This window comes from Parambassis ranga, chromosome 1, assembly GCF_900634625.1.
Source record: "Parambassis ranga chromosome 1, fParRan2.1, whole genome shotgun sequence".
Taxonomy (NCBI): domain Eukaryota; kingdom Metazoa; phylum Chordata; class Actinopteri; family Ambassidae; genus Parambassis; species Parambassis ranga.
Window position 1 is genome coordinate 14,583,354 of NC_041022.1, and position 23,970 is coordinate 14,607,323.

Genomic DNA, 23,970 nt, shown 5'->3' on the forward strand with positions numbered 1-23,970 from the left:
GTTTGGGCATGCTTTCACGTAGAACCTTCATTCAAAATGTTAAATGTAGATAAAGATTAGACCTCTGACATATTGAGGCGCCATGTCTGTACCACCTACCATATTTACAGGCAAGCCGGTTAAGCTGACCTAACCCTCCTCATAGGAAATAATGGAAAATCGGTGACATCCCTGACAAAACCCAGTCAACTTTGGAAGCCTATCGTTCTGGCATGCCTCTACACAGAATATTCATTTCAACTTTAGACAACTCAGAAGTAGTTGGACTTTATCATATTGAGTCCTCATGTTCATGTCTTTTACCCAACTTCATGAAATAGCAGCCAAACTTTCATCCACATCTTTAGGATTTCCCCATTCAGAATGAATGGAGAAGCTTAGGGCCTATTAAACCTTATATCAAACCAATCAGAAACACTGTAAAACCATGAAATGTCATCAGTGGACTTACTGACATGTGGCAGTGATGGCGGTGTCTTCCAAAAGCATTTATAGGGGGGCGAACCGGCAGCAGAGTGTGGGCGAGCGCGCATTGGCCCACTCAAAATTTCTTGTGAAATTTTCTAGTTAGATCTCTCTTATGGCGCTCGCGTCCAAATTAGTGTCTCTTTGTCTCACTTTTGCTTCTTTAGTCACTTAATTTAATACCCACTTTATTGTACTGTTAAGGTCTTTGTATTGTGCATAGACATCATTAACATTTGTTTTACCTGCAGCATTATGAGAGCTGAGAGATGTGGAAATGATCCTTTCTGATAATGTAGTGGCGCAGAGTTAGTGCAGAGGTGTACACTAATTCTCAAGAGGCAGATTATGACACATTCTTCGTGGCCTGTCACGTTTGTCAAGTAATTAGTTGAGTCCCCCGCTTCCCTTCTAATGAGCAGGAGCTTAGTGTGTGAGCTTTCTTCATCACAGTATGCTTTCCTTTAATGACCCACAAACATGCTCCCCACAATTATTGTCTAAGTGAGTGTATTTTGTCACACTTTCAGACAAATTCACACATTGCTTGGGTTCATTCCAGCGTACTTTGGGTGTTGTCCAGAAGCAATAGGTAATTATGCAGTAGGAAGTTGGATGTTCATGTTGTTCAGTGCTCAGTGACCTAGTGTAAGCCTGGTTTTCTCTGAGAATATATGAGCATTGTATGAAAATAATCTGATCTGTTTTATGGGAAATATTGCACTGTGATCAAATTGAAGATGTGAATAGATATCTATGATGTAATTGCTTTTATTAAAAGAGCCTTTGCTGAGTCTGCACTCAACCTAATATCTTATGAATTCTAATTTTGACTAGAAGCAATTCAGTCAGATTGGACTTTTTGTTTAGCTGTAGTCGCTGTTTGGACTTATGCAGGAGCACAAAAATGCAAGCTGATTTAGTACAATAAATCATGTAAAATGTCATGTAACAGTGTGACGCCGCATGGACTGTATGTAGGATTGACATTTGGGCACGTATGGGGATTAGCCTCCTGTCCTATAATGCTATGCAGAGAGGATCGCCCTGTATAGCTTGAGCACTAATGAGAGGATGGTGTTATTGCTGATAGCAGTGTGCAATGAGGGCATGTTAATGATGAGGTCATTAAGGATGCAATTTCAGAATTTGCTTCCATTTAGAGCTGGTTCCAAATTGTCTGGTTACTGAGGATTGTTTAGCAATGATGCTATCAGCTTCTCTTACCAAGGCCCGTGCATCGCTGGAAATAAGGGATTTTTGGATCATTATTATTTGGGACAAAGAAACAGAACACAGAAACACAGTCCTTGAGATAATTATGTTGGCAAACAACTTCCTGCTTTAACATCCAGCAGAGATTAAAGTGAGTTTCTCTCCTGACAAACTGAGCTCCAATGTTCAGTTCAGTGTCTTTTTTTATGTCTTTTGGGTGCACAAACCAGTTGTTTACTTCGGCCTTCTGCCGTGAGAACCACTGGGAGGCAGCCATGCAGTCTAAATATAGAGTCAGTAGCATTAAAAAAGAGATAAATCTATCTGATTAATACTGTGCTGGTTCAGAGTGGGGCTAGAACTGATTTTTACACTAGATCTTTTTTTTTTTTGAGAAAGACAGAATAGCACACCATTCTTTATAGAAATACAAATGATGTTGCATTGACTATTTTTTATAATTTGTCCAAAAACAACAACTCTACAACCATAGTTTACGCTATTTACAATTTTTTGTTTTGCAAATCACAGCCTGATTTTTTTTTTTTTTTTTTTCATTGTTGCCTCTTGAGTGCCAAGCTACGCTCATCTTTCTATCTACCTAAAGTAGCATCGTTCTTTGGGCACATCATGGCATCTAATGTATTCAAAGGGCTAACAACACCAGTTCAAGGTTGCAGCTAGCTGGCTAAGCTTAGCTTACCTGCTTGCCAATATCATCACTAGCTAAACACTGTCTGAGTAGTTATGATAGTTGACTACCTTGTCTTAACAACTTAACACAACCTCATTTCAAGACTATTACAATACAACATAACAGTGGAAGACAGCAGGAAACGGCAAATCTTTCAGATGTGCCTGATGCTCTCCTGTGAAAGCAGCTTTGCTTGAAGGAGCGGAGAGTGAACACAGACAGGGATCGCTGTTAGCAGCAACAAAGCAGTGATTTTCTTATTGTTTTAGTGTCAGTTAGGGTCTAAAACACCTCCGCACAAGCCTACAGGAAGGTACTGAACTGTCGGATTTTGTGTGAACGCAGCGGAGCGGAAACTTGGACGCAGGCATGTTTTTCTTAATGCATGCAGAGCTATTCTGCTGTCAGGCATATACATTAGATTGATGTTAATAACTTCTATGTACTTGAAGTGTGCAGTGCGCAAAAGGAAATTGCAAGTATTGCATCAGTATCAGCAGATATTCAATAATAAATGACTCGGATCATCACGAGGGGGAAGAAAAAGAAGAAATCTTGATGATGTCTGTGAATGAGATGAAAAGTAAATCCTCATACTTAAAAGCTACAACAAATAAGGGTCTGAAATCAATTATCTACCCTTCTATACACTTTTGATGACCAACTAAGCATGTTTCACTTTGGATGTTACACATGTTCGCCTGATGCAATAGATGCTGCTGCTTCATAAATCTTGAAAGTGGCACCCAGACCATGAGACCATCACATTACAACTGTGTGAGGTTGGGAGTGTGAGGTAAGCTGTTAAGTTGGTATTTTCACAACGACATAAAATCATCCCCAGTTTTGAGGTCAAGGTTATGTTAAAAAAAATCCCCTGTGCTAGATTTGATGTAACGAACGTCTCCACTTTGGTTACATCAAATGGTTACATCAGAACACATTCTGGCCTACAGTATTCTCTCAGGAAAAGGGGAAGTTACATGAACTGTTGTGGAGAGTTGCATAGCTAGCAATGAAGCCATAGGGAGGAGGTGGATGATATCACCAGAGGTGATGACCAACTTTCCTGCTGAGGGTGAAAAATGTTTGGAGATCTATGCGTCAAACTGTGGTGAAAGCAGAATATGAGAATCTGTGTCCCTCCTTTTGTAATTCAATTAGCTTTCAGAACGGCCTGCAGCTGATGCTGTCAGTTATTCACGGTGTTAAATACAGTATCATCACATCCACATTGTGTAATTGATCATTCATTCGTCATCTGTGTCCATTAATTCCACATAAGCTAAATAATTCTGTCAAGAGTGCAAATGACTGCCCTGTGCTGTAATTTCATGTGCATATGTGCATGTGTGTGTGTGAGATTCAGACTGAGGAATGGGTCATTTTGACCAGTCCTCACCTTTCTGCAGCTGAGGTTAGACTGTGATAATAAGAATATGAAAAGGATATAGGTTAACTTTGGGTGAACTGTTGAGGTTGGCCCTGCAGTGCTTTAGGTTAAGGGGACGAATAATGAAAAGGATTTGACCTGGGGCCCTGTGCATGTATGTCTTGTGTTCATTTCTCAGAGGCCCGAGTGCAGTGTGGTACTGCAGTCTGTAGACAGGTAATCCTTTTTAATTATGTTTTTATGTATTATTACACTGGTATTTGAGTTTCTAATGTCCTGGTATTTCTTGACTGTTCCCTTGTTGATGTCAGACTGCTGTTTAGTGGAAGTTGAACGCAGTGGGTGTAAAATAAAGTGTTGGAATTACGGCCTAAAACAACTCTATGGTGCTCAAAGAAACAGTGGGGGTCATGTGATAATTCTCACTTAAGTACCCATTCACTGTGTGCACAGTCGATCTATTATAATGTAAAACTTGTTCATCAAGCTACGCTGTCACTGTATAATTACAGTGTCTGTTTCAGGTTCTCACTACAGTACAAGACACGCTTTGGGCTTTGAATAGCCTAACAGTTATTTCCTTCACTGAAAAAAATAAGTGAGAGATTATTTTATGATGAAAATGTTTATTAGCTGCAGCTCTAGTTAAGCTAGAGCTGCCCCCCCATACAAACAAACAACCATACACAAACCTCAGATAAATCTAGGTCCACACAAATAGCATATGAAATATGGAGGAAAGGTATCATTAGTTGTGTTTTCTGCTACCAGCTTGTCAACGTTTGCGAGTGTGAAGACAAAGGGGTTTGTATGACAAGCGTGGGTGAGTGATTGATGTTTGTCTCCCAACTGCTCTCTGTGTGTTTACACATGATGCTTATTTTTTTCTGTGTATTTACTGTCAGTCTACGGAGCTCCTTTCCACACGCAGATACACTTTCTGTCTTCATATGACTTTCCTGTGTGACTGTACACACACACACACACACACACACACACGCAATGTTTAAGTGAACTTTTGATCTTACTGTCGTAAGAATGATGGGAACGGCAGTGCAGCCATAGAGTTTGAGAGACATTTGAATGTGAAAACATACTAATGATGAAAAAAAAGGAGTAGCTTTTTAATACAAGGATTAGTGAGGATATGACATTCTAGCTGCTCTGTGTGTGTGACTCCAAAGCGCAGCCCTTACATTCTGTAAATATGAAATTCAATACTCTTATGCTTGGAGTGACATTCAGGGAAAAAAATTGGTAAGATAAGCCGTCGACCACAAGCAATAAAATATGGCTCATCTTTTAAAGCCCTCAAATTTATGGTATGTACGTCTGAAAACAAGGTCAAATGATAACATTCAACGCATGCAGAAAGAATCCCAACTATGGTATAAGGAGATTACATTGAGCTTATTCAGGTCAATTGGGGTCAGATAGGATGATGGAAATAACTGTTGCGCAAACTAATCATATATAATAAAGCTCAACAGATGCTAAAGCACTAGTCTGACCTCAATTTTCCATGGGAACAAGAGATATATCAAAATATACAAACATTTGTAGCAGTTATGTAACTGATTATTTTACTAATTCATCGTTTAAGACTTCCATAGAGTCCTGCTTTTCAGTTGACTTTCAGTGAATGTCAAAAACTTATTGGCGTACTTTTCTTTTTAATTGACAAATGAACATGCACATCGGAGTGCAGTATAGAGATGTAGTGAGCTACTAGGGCAAGACCAGCAACGTCCCAGCAGAGACAGGTTGTCCACTTTGTATCAGCGGGACATACCATACAAGGCTGCTCGCATCAGAGCAGAACATCAGTGTCCAGTGTCCAGTATCCATGTCTGTTGCCCCACCATCCTGAGATGTTCTGGAGATTAAAGGGGCAAAACATCAGTGAGGGATGGCTCCCAGCTGTTAATGCCTGCACAGCTGGTACTCTGGCACCGGTGGAGGTGCGTTGAGCAGAAATGCTGTGCAGGCATTAACAGCTGCCTGATAACAAACTAGTGAGCTACTAAGGCAAGACCAAAGGCCTAAGTCCAATCTTTGAAGCTTATGTTTTGATCTCCATCAACTCCTCAGGAAATATCAATTTCTTTAGCTGCAAAAAGTCCTTCAGTGTCTAGCTCATAGTCACCAACTTTGTGGTGTTGAACAATTGCCAGAAACTGGGCTGTAAGACACCCAAACCCATATTTGATCCCACAGAGGAATCTACTCAGGGAAGCTTTAGTAGGAAACATCAATGTTGACAGCTGTCAAACACATCAGCTGCTGTACGTATAGACATTGCAGCTTCCAGTCTGTGGAGACAGATGGTAATTGAGGTGCTGGTGGAAAAAACACTGGATTCATGGTTTCTAATACAAGCTGCAAATGTTTCACCCAAAACAAGATCCTAAAGTTATACAGCAGCTGTTGTGAGAAAGTAGAGCAAACAGCGCTTATACACACAAATACACACACACACACACACACATCCGACATCAGCTGTGCTGTAATGATAAGCTCAGAACTTCCACCATGTATGACACTGCCTCCACAACCACTGTAAAGTACAATTATGGTAGACTGAAAATATCTCTTGGCATAAATATTTACTATTCCTCAGTCTCATGCTGTAATGCATTTGGATCACATATTCATGGAACAGATTATACTGTATGTGGTGGTTAGCAGATTGTTGCAATAGTCAAAAAATCTACACTGTATGTGCACATTTTAAAATAAAACTGTTTACAGTATTTGCAGTAATCAAAATGGAAACAACCTGGACTCTACTGAAGCTGTGATTTTTATTGTGCAATAACCTCAATAACCTTGAAGCATGATGAGTGTGCTCATTTCATAATGAGTGGCAGTAACTCCTCATTAAATACTTGCTTTCCAGGGACCTAAATGACATAAATGGGATCAATCCAATCTTCTGACAGGATCAAGCTGCTTGGTAATTGCAAATGGGAATCCAAGCCACCCTGTAATTGGTTGCTGTGTGTAAGTGCGTGTGTGACGAGGTGAAATGTACTCAAAGGAGGCTTTGTGCCAATGTTAACTCTGGCACTTGTGTGTGTATGTTTTTATTTCCACTAATTCTGCAATATAAATTGATATTAGTTTGGTTGTTTAGATTTCAAGGGAGGGATACATGTATAGCATTCCAGGTGAATTTAAGGATTAAATTAGTTCATTTTAATGTAATCACTAATAAAACACACATTGCACATATCAGGTTTTATTGGGTGATCAAAACAGATAAAAGTGTCCCACTATCCAGTGTATATTAACCTCATCTGGGTGCTGCTTTTTTTCTTCTTATATGAGGCAATGGAAAATCATCTTTGGATAAAACTACATAAAGTGTAAACTTGCCTTCTTGGTGACCCCAGTTATCTCGAAATTAGCAAACAAGCTAGCTTCTTTGGCTCCTCTTCAGGAACTTGGCACTGAAGAACAAATACAATACTGTGTAAAAAAAGAGGTAAACATTACTGCACAGAGACAATGGAGAGGTCTGGAAGTAATATGACAGGATATGAGGCAGGAGATCAGCATCATCAGCCCTGAGTACTTGCATCACCAAGTCTCTAGCAAGGACTGCTTCACGTAGTCACAGATGTTTTATCATATTATTTCAATGAGTTTTAATGCTACTATATATGTTTGTAAATCATTTTTTGACTGCTGCATTTTCACCATTTCGATAATGTACCTCGTGTGTGTTACACTCCTTGGTGTATTCTCCTGTCCACTAAATCATCCAGCTGTTGCACATAGTATGCGTGCAGATGTTTCAAAATAAAAGTCCAGTTTGGAGTTGAAGACGTTTCTAAAATGCAAGAAGAAATTCTAATCTGAAAAGGTTATAAAAGTGTTTGTATCAATGCTGTTTTGCACTTTGTATCAACATTACCAAGGTGAATAGAAGCAAATCAATAATAGTATGAGCAATGATACTAACCAAACACAGTCGTTAAAAATGAAACCCCAGTCATTATTGCACTAAGTGTAGCTTAAGAAATGTTTTTAGCATATTTTGTTGATATTGTCTGTGCACAGCTTTTACCTGTCGGAGACTAATTGAGGATTTCCATCATCTGTCAGTGCACATTGGTGTCGCAGTGTTGTTATCCAACGTTATGCCCATTTTGTTGTTTCCTTCTCCAGATTTGTCTCGGTAGCTTGTAGGGATCATCGGTCTAAGCGCTGGCAGAGTTGTCTTCTTGTTGACAAAGTTTACTTATGTTTGTTTGTGTGAGCTGTGAAGCTTGAGGATTACTGACCAGTGCTTCTGCCCAGACTTTGGGCAGTTTTAGCAGTGTGACGCTTGTGAAACCAAAGCCAGTGAACAAAAGTCTGTCTGTGCATGGAGCACCACAGGTTACAAGAGGAATTGTAACATGATTGACTGCGGTCTTACCAGGCAAGCTGTGCACTATAGGTTTAAGTAGGTGTATGCCGCTTGGAGGCATTACAGCATATCTTCACACCACTACACCTGTGCCTCCTCCTTAACAAACCACATGTGGTTATGGCATTAGATATCAGGACTCAGGGCACACAGAGATCAGATATATTGTGCTACACTGTATTGTTTATCCTTTCAGCAATCAAAGGTGGCTCCATGTAGGGGTTTAAAGCCTCCGGGCTCTTTGTCATCCTCCTTTAACCTGCTGGAGTTTCAGCACAGCTAGAAGAGAATCGAATGTTTCAGCATGTGACCATCCGCAGACAGTACCTCTGTTCATCTATACAGTAGCCCTCTGTGTGCAGAGCTGGATGTGTACACTCTTACATAACTGACATGACTTTTGTTGTCTTTCTCACAAATTTAGTCATCAGGAAATGTAACAATATATGAACACAGGTTGCTTTAAAGCATATTTGACAACAAAAACAAAAAACAGCAACCTTAGCCAGCAGGCAAATCAACACTGCAAAATGTAGCTTGTTTGAATTGTAGATAAGCAGCACTGGGGTGGATGTTGTTTTTTAAAGGAGACAGGTGGAGCACAGGAAATGGTTTATGGTTTGTGTGCCTAGGAGCAGTACAGAGACAGAAAAGCTGTGGTCACCATTACACTGTATTCAAACGTATCCCGTGTGTCTAGGTTGAACTTTAAGTCTGTCTCTCTCTATCTGGGTCAACCCATCAACCCCCTGCCACGCTCTGCACTGGTCTGCCTTTCAGACAGCCACTCTGGCAGGCTGGTATCACCTGTGGAATACTGAAGCATGGTGGGAGGGGATTAAAAGGTACCATTCGTGTGTGCGTGCGTGTGAGTGAGGAATTGGTGGGGTGAAAACAGTTTGAAAAATCATTTTTTACCAGATAACTTGTCTTCATTGTGTTCATGTACGGTGTGCTGTGTGTGGTCTTTGTGTACTTTAATGGATTTTTAACACAGGAAACACACATTCATACATCGTGTTTGTTTGTACGTGTAAAGGTTAGTTTTTTTTGCAGTGATTATGTTTTTCATTTTGATTGTAAGAATTTGCTTGTTTAAGAAATTGTGTTCTTTGTGGATTTGTACAGAAAATGTGTTTTTGTCACAGACAGCTCCATCTTTACCAAGCAAAGAAACAGCCCTATGTGGCGCGGGGAATATTTTCTTCTGTGATTTTCAGTCCAAACTGCATCCTCATTTTGTCTTTACAATGGCTTGTCTCACAAGTATGTATCAGTTTTTCTCCATTTTGTCTTGGTAAAGAGAACTATCACCTATCGTACTGTGGTGGCAGTACAACATATTCATAGTAAGATAATCAGTCTGAACAGCCTTGAGATTTGTTTTGAAGTTAAAGAACTGACAACACAAATAAAGTTTTTAGTGCGAAATCATGTACAGACCCACTAGTTTCTTCTAACAAATTTGTTATTAAGAAATCTAATGCCTCAAAGATGTTTTGTCTTCTAATAAAAATTATTCCAGTCTTAAATGCAGCTTTTAAGTATGAATCCTTTCAAATCTTCCCCACACAGGCCAGTTCCATGTTTCTGCAATTCAGCTTTGCAGCCCCATGTGATGTCATAAGGGGATACCATGTATGGTTGTACTTTCCTGCCTCCTTTTTTTGCTGCAATGGTAGCCGTCTTCTGAAAAGCAGCTGCACATTTGCGTTTTGCATATTTTGTGCTAAGAAAAGATACAAACTTTAAGAGAAACAAATGAGTATAAATTGTGTACCACATGTATTGGTGATAGTGTGGGACATTATTAGGCTAGCATCACATGGCATTTAATGGTGGCAAGACTGGACTATGTTTGGAGCCACATGTTGGGCTTATAATGGTCACAAATTTAATGCAACTTTATATAAGTAAAGCATTCCTATCTTCCATGTAATTGAGGAAAGAAAAATATTTATCTTGCCACATTATTGTTAGTTTGACCAGAGAGAAAAAAACCCCTTTATATTCACTCAGTATTTATCTCATTGTCCTACTTCGTGTTTTCTATTTGGAACCTTGATAAAAAGATGACTGCCTACACTAGTGTGCATAGAGCTCAATATACAAATATGATGGAGTAGCTGAAGCAGAGTGTGGCTCACTGGGCAGCAGCTGGAGTACTGTAAATCTTAGCAGGACCAGCAGCTACAGGAGCTGTGGCCACATGGTCCACCCATCCCACAACTCCTCAGGGGATCTAAAGTACAGTACTCTGAACACAACGACCTGATGTTCATCAAGATCAGTGTGACGGAAAGATAACTGCCGTTACATTTCTGAGAAAAGACAACAGAATGGAGCTCAAGCACAGAGTTGCAGTGAGTTAATTTTCATGCCTGGCCTGACAAATGGGTTAATGTTTTTTATTTCCTCTTTTGCCACTTGCTCATGACACATGATGACTGTGTAATCAGATTGACAACATGACATTGGACAACTTGTCTAGGGGCCTTTATCTGGAAGACGTGACTGGACCTGTCAGGTTGTGTCAGGCCACCAGCTGTGGGGGCCTGGCTGACATCCAGTGTGACACCACCCGTGGTGTTTTGTCATCTCTGCTCCCTGAACAGAGAAAGTAAGTGTGGCAGACAGGTATTTTCACAACACATGATCCTCAAAATTGCGGTGGTTGCTGTAAGAAACGAGGTCCAGCGATTTGAGATCAAAACTGTTTAGTTCGGTTTTTGAGGTTTTCAGGCGGTACACCTCAATCAGACTTAAGTTTTCATCCCAGTGCTTGAACACGCAGAATAACCTAACAGGAACTTGCTAACGTTTCCTTGACGCAAATACAATATATTAACTTGAGACCAGAATTGCATTGCTGTAGCAAATTTCCTGTTTTTAGAGAAAGAAAACACTCCACTGTTTCACATTTGTGCTGGACAGAGGACATTGTGTGTTAACTGCAGAGTATCTCTGAGGAATCTCCTACCCAATGGGAAAACATTCTGAGTCCGATAAGAGAATTGCACAGGAGCACAGAGTGATAAAACATCCTTGTGTATGTCATGAGTCAGGAAACAGTCTGGCATTAAAACAGACAACAAAAAGAATAGTCATTCATATTATTTCAGTCAACTTGCTCTGTTGGTGTGTTAGTTGTGATTAAGCTTGGGGCTTTTAGAAAAACAGCTGGCTGCTGGATACAAATAGAAATCAGGTTGGTAGTGCATAATTCTCTGCTTTCCACTCTGCTGCTTCTGGTTGGTACTCCTCTTGCAAGAGAGGCCACTTGAGGTCAGTTTGTAAATCCCTTCTTTTCTTTGCCACATCAGGGTAGGAATAAACCACTTCTATCTAAATCTGTGTCAGAAGTGCTTCCTTTTATTTTCCCTATTCTTTCAGCAGCTAAAAAAATCTCTGTACAGTACAGAAGGTAGAAGGCTATGGACAGATTTAGTTTTACATGTTTTATTATTAATGTACTGCATGTTGTGTGTTTTTTGTACGCATCCTACACTCTTGAAATAGCTTCAGTAAGAGAAGTGAGGAGATTAAACCTGCCGGGAGTCTCATCATCCACGCCTGTCACTGGATTCATTCATAAACACAATATCCGTAAATCCAATAGTGACCCAGGGACATAATCACTCTGCTTTTTATGGGGCTGCCTCCATCGCTCTCTCTCTCTTTCTCTTTTCTCTTTGGGTTGTTTTTTTAATGCAGTTCAAGTAAAAGTCCAGCCCCACAGTTGCTTTGTGTGTATTTTGTCAGATTTGTGCACACACACTTGGGGAGCTGCCATTCTAGAGAGTGCAATGATAATCCAATTGTTTTCCTGTCAAAGTGCTAGATGGGAGATGGGAGATTGTCCCCAATACACAGTCACACACACATGAGGAGTATTGCCCCTTTACTAATGTAAAACCCAGCTTTATTCAAGACTTCCATATTTGTTAGCGCTAATCATGAGTCATGTTTTAGTCTCTCTCTGTGTACTGCACCATTGTCAGCATAAATATGAATAACCATGGATGAATCCTATCCCGCGTGTTTCCCGATGAGTGTTTTTGAAGCTTGGTATGGTGGCTCTGGCCGACACCATCTTGGCAGAGCCTGACACCGCCTAACGCTCGGATAATCCGAAAACTTGTGGTGGATAGGTGGAGGTGGATTGTGAGCAGAGCTGAGACGGGTGGATGACACCAAGGCAGACAGCTCGAATGACCTGTCTGCAGTTTTTGCACTTCTTCCTCATGGCTGCATTTTTTTATTTTTTTAGCCATATTGGTTGCTGCTTGGTGACGGTGCACAATGCATTCTAACAAAATAAAGTAAAAGTCCAATGTGGTGGGTTTTGTCCTCTTACATTTGTTGTCCCATTCAAACGTGGCTACATTTGAATGTTCTGTTTGTGGAGATACATTTGTTGTGGCTCTGTATTTCTGTTAAATATATAGTTTGCATCATCTGGGGGATTTCATAGCTAACTGAGGTCACACTAAAATTTGACCCATTCTCTCTTTGTGCCTCCTTGTGTGCATGGAACAGCCATCCTGTGTAATACTGCTTTTGTGTAAGATGGAAATGTAAGAACATAAGCTTACAGGTTTCACCTAACTGTGCAGTGCCATGAAAATACTCTTTTTTTTGTGTAATTGATATTCATAGCGTGAGATATGCATTTGACTATACATGTTGCGTCATTATAATTAAAATTTACATATTCTGGGCATATTGAAATGTATTCATACTCCTGCAGTGGTTTTTCACACATTAACATACATTAGAATGTATGTTCGGCAGCATGCTTCGCCCAGGGCGGCAGACTAAAGGGCTGTTTCATGCTTTTTCTGCATATTCACTCTGACCTCCGTAACTTCTTCTGACAAGGTATGCAGTTATAGTTGACTTTTGACCGTAAGTAATGAAATGCCTAGTTCAATAGTGCAGTTAGGACATAAGGGCTCAATGTGTCAAGGCTAATGTATTCTGACTGGCTAAACCTGCTGACCTCCTACAACGTGCACATTATATCTTATATGTGGCTTCGGAATTTGACAAAGGTGGAGTGGAGTGCTACACTCTATACCAAATTAATAACTTTTAATATTTTCTGTGTGAAGTTTGTGAGGCTCTGGCTTCCTCCCACATTGTAAAGACGTGCTTGTTAGGTCACTCTAAATTGCTCGTAGGTGTCAGTGTGAGTGAGTATGGTTGTTTGTATGTGTATGTTGTGTATGTTGCCATGTGATTGACTGGTGACCTGTCCAGGATGTACCCTGCCTTTCACCCATAGATAGCTGGGATAGGCTCTAGCCTGCCGGACAAAGCGGGTTCAGATAATGGATGGATGGATTGAATTGAGGCATCAGTGGTGTCTTTGCTTTAAAGTATGTTTACATTTTGTTTCTAGTGGGTACACATGTGATGATCTGAGCTACCATATCTGGAAGGCGATGCATCCACCCGCCTTATAGCTGGTCCTGCTCTGTGCTAGAGCCAGGCTGTGGAGATGTTACTGTAGCAATCTGTAGTCCTTATTAGCAAGTAGCCTGGGGCATAGATGCCGATTCCGTGGGTGCTTCAGGGTCAGAGCACCTACGGAGACTGCCGAGCACCCACGTGTGGCAGCCTACACTTGACATTGATTCGCTAATGACCACTCCCCACTACCTATTAACACATTACATTGTGATGTCAGATAAACTGCCCAAAAGGCTGGATGGCGACTTGCTTATAAAAAATAATAATAATAATAATAAAAAATTCTTTAAAACTAGCATAGCGGTTGATTTAGCCAACTAAATGGACAAATGTGTAATAAAGTGAAGTTAAAATGAAGTTCATTGGTGTAGTGCTTGTTTTAAATAAGTTAGCAATTCTTAGAGCAGTTTTTTTAAATGTCTGCTTTTTTTTTGTTTGCCCATCCTCTATTGACAGTAGATTGAGCTACTTATGACCTTTAACAATCTTAACAGCAGCATCTGCTGACTCACTAATGATATTCCAATTTAATTTCATCACTGTCATAATCTCACTTTGTAACTGCATTACTGTTGGAGCCATTTTATTTATTTATTTTTCAGTGATCAGTGTGGGGAGGGATAATTTATATTGTGTTAAAATAACATGTCATATAGAGTTAATATATTGTTCCATGCTGCTAAGGTTTTAATTCAAGAGTTTTCTTTATTATGACATAAGTGTGTTTGTATGGAAGGTGAAGGTGAAGTGTGGAGAAACTGTGCAGCTTATGTATATGAGTGTGTGCTTGACACCCCACAGTCTATGGCTGCAGCCCTGTCCTTATCATATTCTGTAGTTTTAAATATTGTGGCTATATTATCTATGCATGTGAAACTGTCAGACTGTGTGTGTTGGCAGGGCAAATTAGACTAGGAATGCCACAATATATGGAATATATGGGAAAAAATGTATATGTTCCCATTTATCACCCACACTGGCAGGTTTTGCTGAATTTGGAGACATTGCACCCTGATAGAGGATCAGCACAATTAGAGTACTGTGTAGACCATTTGTTCTGCCTCAGTCTGATCATTTAAACATTCTGTATAGGAGCAGTGGAGACACTGCAATGGATCACACTAAATGGATTCTATTTGAAAACACACTTCATCAGGCAGCACTCATCTTTACTAATAGCCTCTTATTACTGGAGAAGCAAACATTTTATCAGAGTTTGAGTCAGATAACCCAACAGTGTGTCAACAACAGCCCCTAATGCTCTCTCGAAAATCAGAGTAAATAAACACTTCCTGCATATCAGATGTTCCCTTTTTCATTCTAAACTTTTACAGTGAAAGTTTTAAATGATTACTTTGGTTTGTCATAAGGCCTTTAGGGGTCCTTATACTGAAATGATGGACAGTTCTTTCACTCACAACGTCCCCCATGGGCTCCTGACACGTTAGGCCCTTAGGCCAGAGCCCAGTAGGACTATTCTGTAATCCATTCCACTTTCAGTGCATTGAAGTGGTCACTGCTGAAAAAACTGCAAATCTCTCAGAGTAAACATTTGCAAGATATAACTATCAAGTTGTAATGCAAAGCAGAAAACTCAGGAGTCTCAGGAAAGGGACAGCTCACCACCTGTCTAACACACACTGCTATGAAGCATAAAGGTGGCAGTCTCATGCTGGGGGTGTCTTTTTTCGTTGCAGAGGGACAGGGGTCTTGTGAAGTTGGAGGAAGAATAAATGCAGCCAAATGTGAAGCCTTATGTTATGGTGACAGTTTGTTTTCCCACAGGAGGGATATACTGCCAGTTCAGTCAGGAGAGACTGTTTATGAATTCAAGTCCCACTGATTAACCGTAGATCAGTTCTTGGCAGAGACTTATTCAGGGCTAATGCCCAATTATGGGAAATAAGCGTATAATTGGTCTTTCCTCTGGCCTGGCCAGTGTTTATGTTGGTCTCTGTTGGAGAGGTCGCCATTGTGAGATGGAAGACAGCATAGTGCCGGAGGAACTGATTGGGGTAAACAGTATACACACGGTTTGGTATATGGACATAATGAGTGGAAGGTTTTAAGCTTATTTGATTGGATAATGTGAAATGGGAAAGAGATAAAATGTGTGACAGGAAAAAGGCGAAGAGGCAGACGAATAAAAGCAGTCACTGAACGAGTAGCAGCAAGAGGTGTCAGAATGAAATGCTGCAGTTCTCTCAGCAGTACTAAATGCTTATCTCCATATCAGGGAGACGTCAAGTAAAAGTTTCTGAAGAGCCATTTTAAGTCTGTGTTTTCAGTCTAAAACTAGCTAAAACTCCTGGGTAACCCAAATCCAAGCAAAGAAGTTTAGCAAAGTTGAGGTGAGTGTAGTCAAGGAAGCAGTAATCCAGTAAATCCGTCTCTCTCTCTCTTTGAATAAATGCCAAAGTAGCCCTAATAAATGCCAAAGTAGCCCTAAACACAATGAAGTTGCACTTATCACTTACTATTATTGGTACTCATCCAAAAACTGACTATATGAAAAAAAATATGTTGCTAAGATGTTTGCCTCCTCTGTAGCTGTGTGCCATTTTTCATCTGGTCTCTCTGATCCTTCTGTTCTCTGTGTTTAGTCAAGTGATTGCGCTTGAGATTATTTTCCTTTAGGACAACGTTTTGTTTCCACCAAACTTCCTAAAATATCCTGCTGTGTCCATCTTTGAAACTGTGGTCACCATCCACACCTCTGTTGTTCACTGGCGCTGTCTCCCAACAGCAACAACAGCCTGAGTAGGAGCGCCTACCTTTTGATCTTTGCCGTTATTTTTGCACAAAATAAATCATTTTTGTTAATATTACTGTGGTTGTATTCGGTGGAATGTTGTGGGTAGTTTAAATGTATATGAAAAATTAGAATATACATTTACAAAAAAAATTTGGGCCGGATCATATATGTTTTGGACATCGTGGTGTGGGGTGGATAGAAGGTTACAGCGGGCCGGATTTAGGATTTAGAAATAAATCTTAGCTCCAGAAATTTCTGCTTAGTTATAACATCCTAACTTCCAGCATGGAAGTACATTAGTTTAGTGGAAAAGCATCTATTTAGAAATGGATGATGAGGGACAAATTAGCAGTCATTTAAATTACATATTAATTTCAGATAGAAAATTTTGTTTGTACATTTAGTGGCACTGGCCTCAAGTTTCAATATCAAATCACATCACAGCCCTTCTATATAGCTGCATTGGCTTCAGGACAAGAATGTGACCGCCCTTGTATGACCCAGTAAAAGCCAGGTCTTAAATTCCTTTGGAAAATCTGTTGAAAAACCTCTGTATAGCTGCTCACAGACACTTCATATTCAGCTTGACTGAGCTGGACTAACTGCTCTGCACCAAAAGAAGGAAAATCCTAATTCCAGACTGAAGGTGTCATTACTGACAAAATTAGCACAGACTTGGATGGTTTAAAAAAAGTAATCTGGATGTGATGCCCATGATTCATTTTCAATGAGAAACAGATTTTTTTTGTGGTTGTAAGGAAAAAATATCACCACATTCTATTTGAGATTATGCTGCAACACCATCAAATGTGGAAAAAGTCAAGCTGACGTTAAATGAACTGTATATCTTTTCAGCTTACCAGGTTGTGTCAGAATTCATTGCGAGCCACAGTGGCAAAAAGTGCTCAGATGGGCTTCACTTGTTCCTAAATCCTAGCAGAAATTGGTTGAAAGTGTGGGATTGCAGAAATGGAAAAGGGACACAGCACCAGGCCATATCTCTCCTCAAGCCAAATGAAAACTCAGAGTGATGCGTCAATCACAGGACTAGTCACAGTGACAGAGACAGTGAGTGAGAGAGTGTCCAACAGCCAAAAGAGCCAGCTGCCTGTAGGCATTTCACCTTGTCAAGGTCAGGGCTGTTAATACTGAGTGACTTGAGTTTAAAATCCTGTAACAGCATTGTTACAGTAAAGAATGGCTGAGGAAGACAGGGGGAGGCCCCTAAAGTTGGCTGTTTGCACATTGTCTCAACACCTTCTCTGAACGTGGAAACATTTTTTAACAGTTTTCGTTTGGCAGTACACACAGAGCTTCACTAACTGCACTCTCTCTCTCTGCACACATTCTCACTCGTTTCTGTCAGTTAGGAGGACACACACTTGCACTTGTTCCCCGGAGACTTTGTCTAACACTCAGCTTTGCCAATAACCACATCTTAAACCATGACATGTAATTGTTTGTCTGTGTGGGGTCAGCTGTTTGGGAAATGGGAGCCAAGTCCCCATATTGACCATGTGATTATTGTCCCCATATTGTAAGTACTACAAGGACGCACAGATGTGCATTCCTAGCTTTAATCTGCACTAAACATTTTTTAATCAAGAACAGATTGTGATTTTAACTTATTATATATATATTATTATATATATATATGTATATAATATATATATTTTTCCCCCACTTTTGTTAATCTGCTTTACAGTCTGTACAGACGCACATGTATTCACAAAACAAACAAAAATGCCAGAATAAAAACAATAAAGTTAGCTGGAAGAGATGAGTTGAAGGTGGCATTGTATACCTTAGCTACATAAATGCTATTGGGGAATGTATCAAACAGCATGTTGGTGTATAAATATGACAATAACAACAACAGTGCATTTGCCAGTTTTTAGCCTAGTTCAACAACACCAACCTATGGCCTTAAAAATGACCAAGACAGACAACAAAAGTGCTAAATGGTCTTAAAAAGTAGCAACTGATTGTAAAAGTGAACTGAGTATTGACTCTTCTAGTAGTCTGTTTTTAGTCGGTGAGCACACATTGACATGTAATCACCTCTTAAAGCTAATGTGGCTAATACATGTTTTAGTAAACAGTTAAAGAATTGAGCTTAAAGACTTAAATCCACTTACACTATTACCCTAATCCCTTTACCTTTACCTAATACTGAGTCTTAAAACTTTCTTTTTTCCCTCATGCTCCTTAATTGTGCTTCAGCTACCAATCGTTGCCATCACTTTTTTTCCTCCCTTGTGATTACTCGCCCCACCTTCATTGTGTGCACCTGTGTCATTATGCCCACCTTGTGTATTCAGGCCATGTGTCAGTTTGTCTGTATTGCAAGCATTTTGCTGCTGTCCCTCATGCAGTTTATAACTTTTTTGTCTTTTTGATGCATTTTTCAGTTTTGCTTCTTTGGCTTTTTGTCAGCCCTTGTATTTTTTTTACTTTTTTTTTCTTTCCCTATATTTTCCTCTAAAAAAATTTTGCTTACTTATTTCATATTTGATTCCTAACGTTGTAATGTGAATATCATAACGTTGGAATGTGTAGTAGAGAGGGAATATGAAAAATAGAAAAAGTCCTCTCTTCAGTGTCCTCACAAAGACAAATATAGAACACACACACATAAGTAAAGCTCTCTAGCAGCCAGGATCTTGTGACAACAGCAGGTGGACTTAATTCTCTATAGAGGGCAGATGAATGACAAATATAAAAGGACAAAACTTAATTAATAGCTGCATATGATCTCTGGCAGCAGAATAGATGGCATGTTTAATGGAAGATAACAGGCCATCGAGCTGATCAGCTGTATGTTTCTTATAGTCAGGTGAGACTGACAGGCCTGTCTCCAGGTTGGGGGACCGTGTCTGATAGTGACTGGCTAAACGTCAAGTGTGAAAATGAAATTGCCTCGTGCACCGCAGCGATTGCAGAGATATACGATACGTTTGGTTTCCATTTGACATGCAGTAAATGCGTCTTATCTCCAGTGACAGGGTGTTGTCACATCTGCAAAACTGAATGTTGTGCTTGTCATTAGGCCTCGTGATATGGTGCTCACCTCCATACATGGAACACATTCCACTGATGTGCAAGTGACGGCAGTGAAAATGCTGTATGGCTGGATGTGTGGATGCTTCTAATGCCATAATGTGAAAACACACAGAGATAAATATAACTAAAAAATGCAGAGGTGTGTATAATCAAGGAAAGCTAGAAACACAAATGCATCCTGTGCCTACGCACGCAGCACAATCAGGTATTTGCCCTTTTATCTCTTTTGAGCGCACCTCCTGGATTTTACTTGAAAAAAAGCACAGAATCACAGTTGCTGTCACCTTGTTCGAAAGTCCCAGCTCTCCAACAGGCCATGTCTAATATTTCCCATCGGTTCGAGGACAAAGAATGCACTTGTGTGGCCTTTCGTTACTGCTTGGTCTGTAGATTATGTTTGCCTGGCACGCACACTCCTCTGTTGGCAATTTGAAACGGGCACTATTTAGCGAGCTGGACCTCCCCTTCCTTTTTCAGTATTCACTGATGCAAGTTCACACACAGGTGGGAACTACCAAATGTGTTCATTCATTAGCACACAAGTACATACTATATGCACATCCACACACAAACAATGCAAAGTTTGCAGATGCATTCTCTCCTAAGAACAACCTCACTTCTGAAGAGTGCAGATGCTTTTCTGCCTGCTCCTGCTCTTGCCAGGTCTACTTTTCTTTTTTTTCTCCCAAAGATTTCACAATTTTGCAATTAATTTTAGGCCCATGTAACATAAGATACATTCTTTCAACTGCACTTAAGATTTTAACCACTAGATGTTTGGATGTTAACTTTTTAATTTTCAACAACTCAACGGACCTGTTCCCGATCACACCTGGTAGTAAGAAGGTTAAATCTACGTCCAGAAAAAGTAGTGTTAATTATGATATTCCTGCTGCTGAAAAGCTAAAGCTGGATGACACTTTGTCCTTTCCAAAACTTAAGAAACCAGGACCTGAACAGACTGATGCCACCTGGCATACACTTGGTGCTAAGCCAAAAAGGCACAGAAAAAGAAAAATGAATGCTGATATCACTGGAGTATATGCTGCATCACCAGGCATACAGCCCAGAAACAAATATCAACCACTGTCTGAGCTGACTGTAAATGAGCCAGTATACACTGCTGTCAATAAGAAACAGAAAATAAAGTATAAAAAAAATTGCAGAGAGAGAGATATACATGAAGTGAAGAAGAAACTTCGGGCACACAGATTCTATGCCCAAACTGGAGGACAGAGATATCTTGCTGCTTGGACACGGCGCTATCAGTGACGTAAAGAATAAAAGAATGCTCACATGCAGCTATCCAAGTTCCACGGTCACTGATATAACTGGATTCCTTCTCCAGGTCATGTCAAACCAGCCAGGAGTCAAACATATCATTCTGAATGTGGGTGCCATTGATACCAAGAGGGGAATCAGAACTTTAAAAAAAAATATTTCTCTAAACATTTAGAGATACTCAACAAACTGGAAATACAATAATTTCACAATTTAATGCCACTCCCAAACATTGATAGGATGATAAGTAAATTCAGTGCACTGACTACCTGGCTGTCTAACACCTGTGGGATGCAAGAAGTAAACTTTATAGAACTTAAACCTGTTCTGGGAATGTGGTGATCTATTCAAAAGTCAAAGGGCCATCATTTGACGTGAATTGAGGACAATCTTTACTCTATGAGCAACCAAACCTCTCTGCCCTCTCTCTGGGCCGCCCTACAGCCCTATTGCAGAGTGAACACCAGCTGCAGGGAGACAACGGCAGGTCTGCATCCTCCGCAACATCTTAAGCACCGAGACTAGTATCAGGGACTAGGACACCCAGGGCCTTCCGGAATAGCTGAGTTCTGCTCAGACAGTCATTTATTTTTCGTTGTCGTTTATTTAAGTCAGGCCTGAAAACACTATTGTTTACTGCAGCTTCCTCTGAAATTCCTATGTATTAATCTTAGCTATTTATTGACTGCTCTTTTCTCATTTAATATTTCTCATTTCTTATTGATTTTAATTTCTATGCTCTTTCCATCCTAATTTAATGTTTTGAAATGTTGCTTTTTACTCTGTGATTTTAACTTCCTCTGATTTCACTCTGAATTGCTTTGTGTATGAATGGTGCTATATAAATAAACCTTGCCTTGCCTTAACATTCAGCCTTGAGGCTTTTTGCCCATGGGTTATGTAAGGGACACGCAACACAAATGGATGTCTAAAAAGAACTGTGTTAGTGTTTTTGCATGTTTTAGCATATTTACAAATAATGCAGAGTTAAATTGCTACCAGCAGTTTAGCAGTCCATACTACATTGACAGATGGCTGTTTTTGTGAACCAATGCCTCCACTTTACCTCTCCTGTTTTGAGTTTCACATGTAAGTAGGACACAGATGACAATAGGCAGCATGAAACAATTCAATTTGAAAAGAGACACTTGATTTATATTTTTTCTGTATCCTGTATAGTCAACAATAAAACAACTGGCTTCCAGTAAGGTGGTGAAAAGGAAATATGGAATAAGCAGATAAAATGTGGTTCAGTTTTTCTCCTGGCAGATAATTGTAAAATGATTCCGAATGAAGAATTTGGCAGTCTGTGGATATAATAACTCACAGTCTCTTTGTCTGCTTTATTTGCATGTTCAATCTGCTCTGCTTCTGTTGTCGGTGACTCACACGTCCTCCCCTGTCTCCCTCCTGTGGGGGTGTTTTTGTTTTATCTGCAGGGAACATCTTTGTGGTGAGCCTGGCAGTGGCAGACCTGGTGGTGGCCATCTATCCGTACCCTCTGGTCCTCACCTCCATCTTCCACAATGGCTGGAACCTGGGTTACGTCCACTGCCAAATCAGCGGCTTCCTCATGGGCGTCAGCGTCATCGGCTCCATCTTCAACATCACCGGCATCGCAATCAACCGCTACTGTTACATCTGCCACAGCCTCAAATATGATAAACTGTACAGTGATAAAAACTCAGTCTGCTATGTGATGCTCATCTGGGCACTGACTGTAGTGGCCATTGTGCCCAACCTGTTTGTGGGTTCACTCCAGTATGACCCGCGCGTTTATTCCTGTACGTTTGAGCAGTCGGCCAGCTCGGCGTACACGATCGCGGTTGTCTTCTTTCATTTCATTTTACCCATCATGATTGTCACATACTGCTACCTGCGCATTTGGATATTGGTCATACAGGTGAGGAGGAGGGTCAAGCCAGACAATCGACCCAAACTGACCCCACATGATGTCAGAAACTTTGTCACAATGTTTGTGGTGTTTGTGCTCTTCGCCGTGTGTTGGGCACCGCTCAACTTCATTGGCCTGGCCGTAGCGATCAAACCGGAGGTGGTGGTTCCCCTCATCCCAGAGTGGTTATTTGTGGCCAGCTACTTCATGGCCTATTTCAATAGCTGCCTTAATGCCATCGTGTATGGTGTGCTGAACCAGAACTTCCGGCGTGAGTACAAGCGTATTGTGGTGTCAGTGTGTACAGCTCGCATCTTCTTCCAGGACAGCTCTAATGACGCAGGGGAGAGGCTCAAGAGTAAACCGTCACCGCTCATGACCAACAATAACCAGGTCAAGGTGGACTCTGTCTGAAGCAGAACTCAGAGACATGGACTAAATGCTGTTAAAAAAAGAAAAGAAAAAGAAAAAACTGAAAAATTTTAAAAAATACCAAATATAAATCTAAAACAGAATCTATCCTCTGAGCTGCCCAGACTGTCATACAGTACGGTGCTATCTGACCCCTGAACAATCACAGTAAGAACAGGGGTGCGTATTATCTTTGTCTTTTATCAAGCACTTTTGTTTGGCTCTGCAGTACCTGTAGTACAGTAAATATATGATGTCTGTTTTGTTTTCATGTTTACAGTGATGATATAAATGTATCATGCATTATATTAACTATTTATTTTGTATGAAATGTCATGTAGATATATATAGTAAAATATATCAGGTTCCAGTTAAATGAAAAAAAATTGAGGCCATTAAAAAAAAAAACATTTCTACAAAACAAAAACTGGTTTAAACGTATAACCAGACGTTTATAAATGAAGTTAAGCAATTTTAATAACCTCATTTGTGACACTGTAACACTAATTGAGTTCAAGCAATGTGGGTTGCTGCTGTCTTATTATACCCTACAGTACTGTCCCTTACATTAGGTGGAATACTATATTTATATTTTAGTAAAAACATCTCTCTCTTTCTCTCTCTCTCTCTTTCTCTCTATCTCTCTTTACCACCTTGTGAGATCATTATACTGTATGCATGGATATCAGGAGTTGTTCATATGCAAAATAAAATCTGATATTGATGGAGCATTTGCTTTAGCTTCGTGTTCAATTTACTCACTTTACTAGTTTATAGTAAAGTAAACTTTGTGTAGCCTTGCATGCATGTGTCTATACAGCAAAATGTTAAGCAGAAAAGAAAGTTCAAACTGCCAAATGATCTTCAAAGTTGTGATTGTTAGAACTAAAAGCAACAGAGTGGCATA

The 23,970-nt window shown here is 40.1% G+C and overlaps 1 protein-coding gene across 1 annotated transcript in view; it reads left to right on the plus strand.

The window, feature by feature from the left end:
• Nucleotides 1-23,687, plus strand: part of mtnr1aa (melatonin receptor 1A a) — a 39,964-nt gene extending 16,277 nt beyond the window's left edge. The window contains exon 2 of the mRNA XM_028401873.1: nucleotides 22,198-23,687. Within this exon, the coding sequence (XP_028257674.1) occupies nucleotides 22,198-23,066 (869 nt within the window). The 3' untranslated portion in view covers nucleotides 23,067-23,687. The remainder of the gene's footprint in view (nucleotides 1-22,197) is intronic.
• Nucleotides 23,688-23,970: the final 283 nt, after the last annotated feature.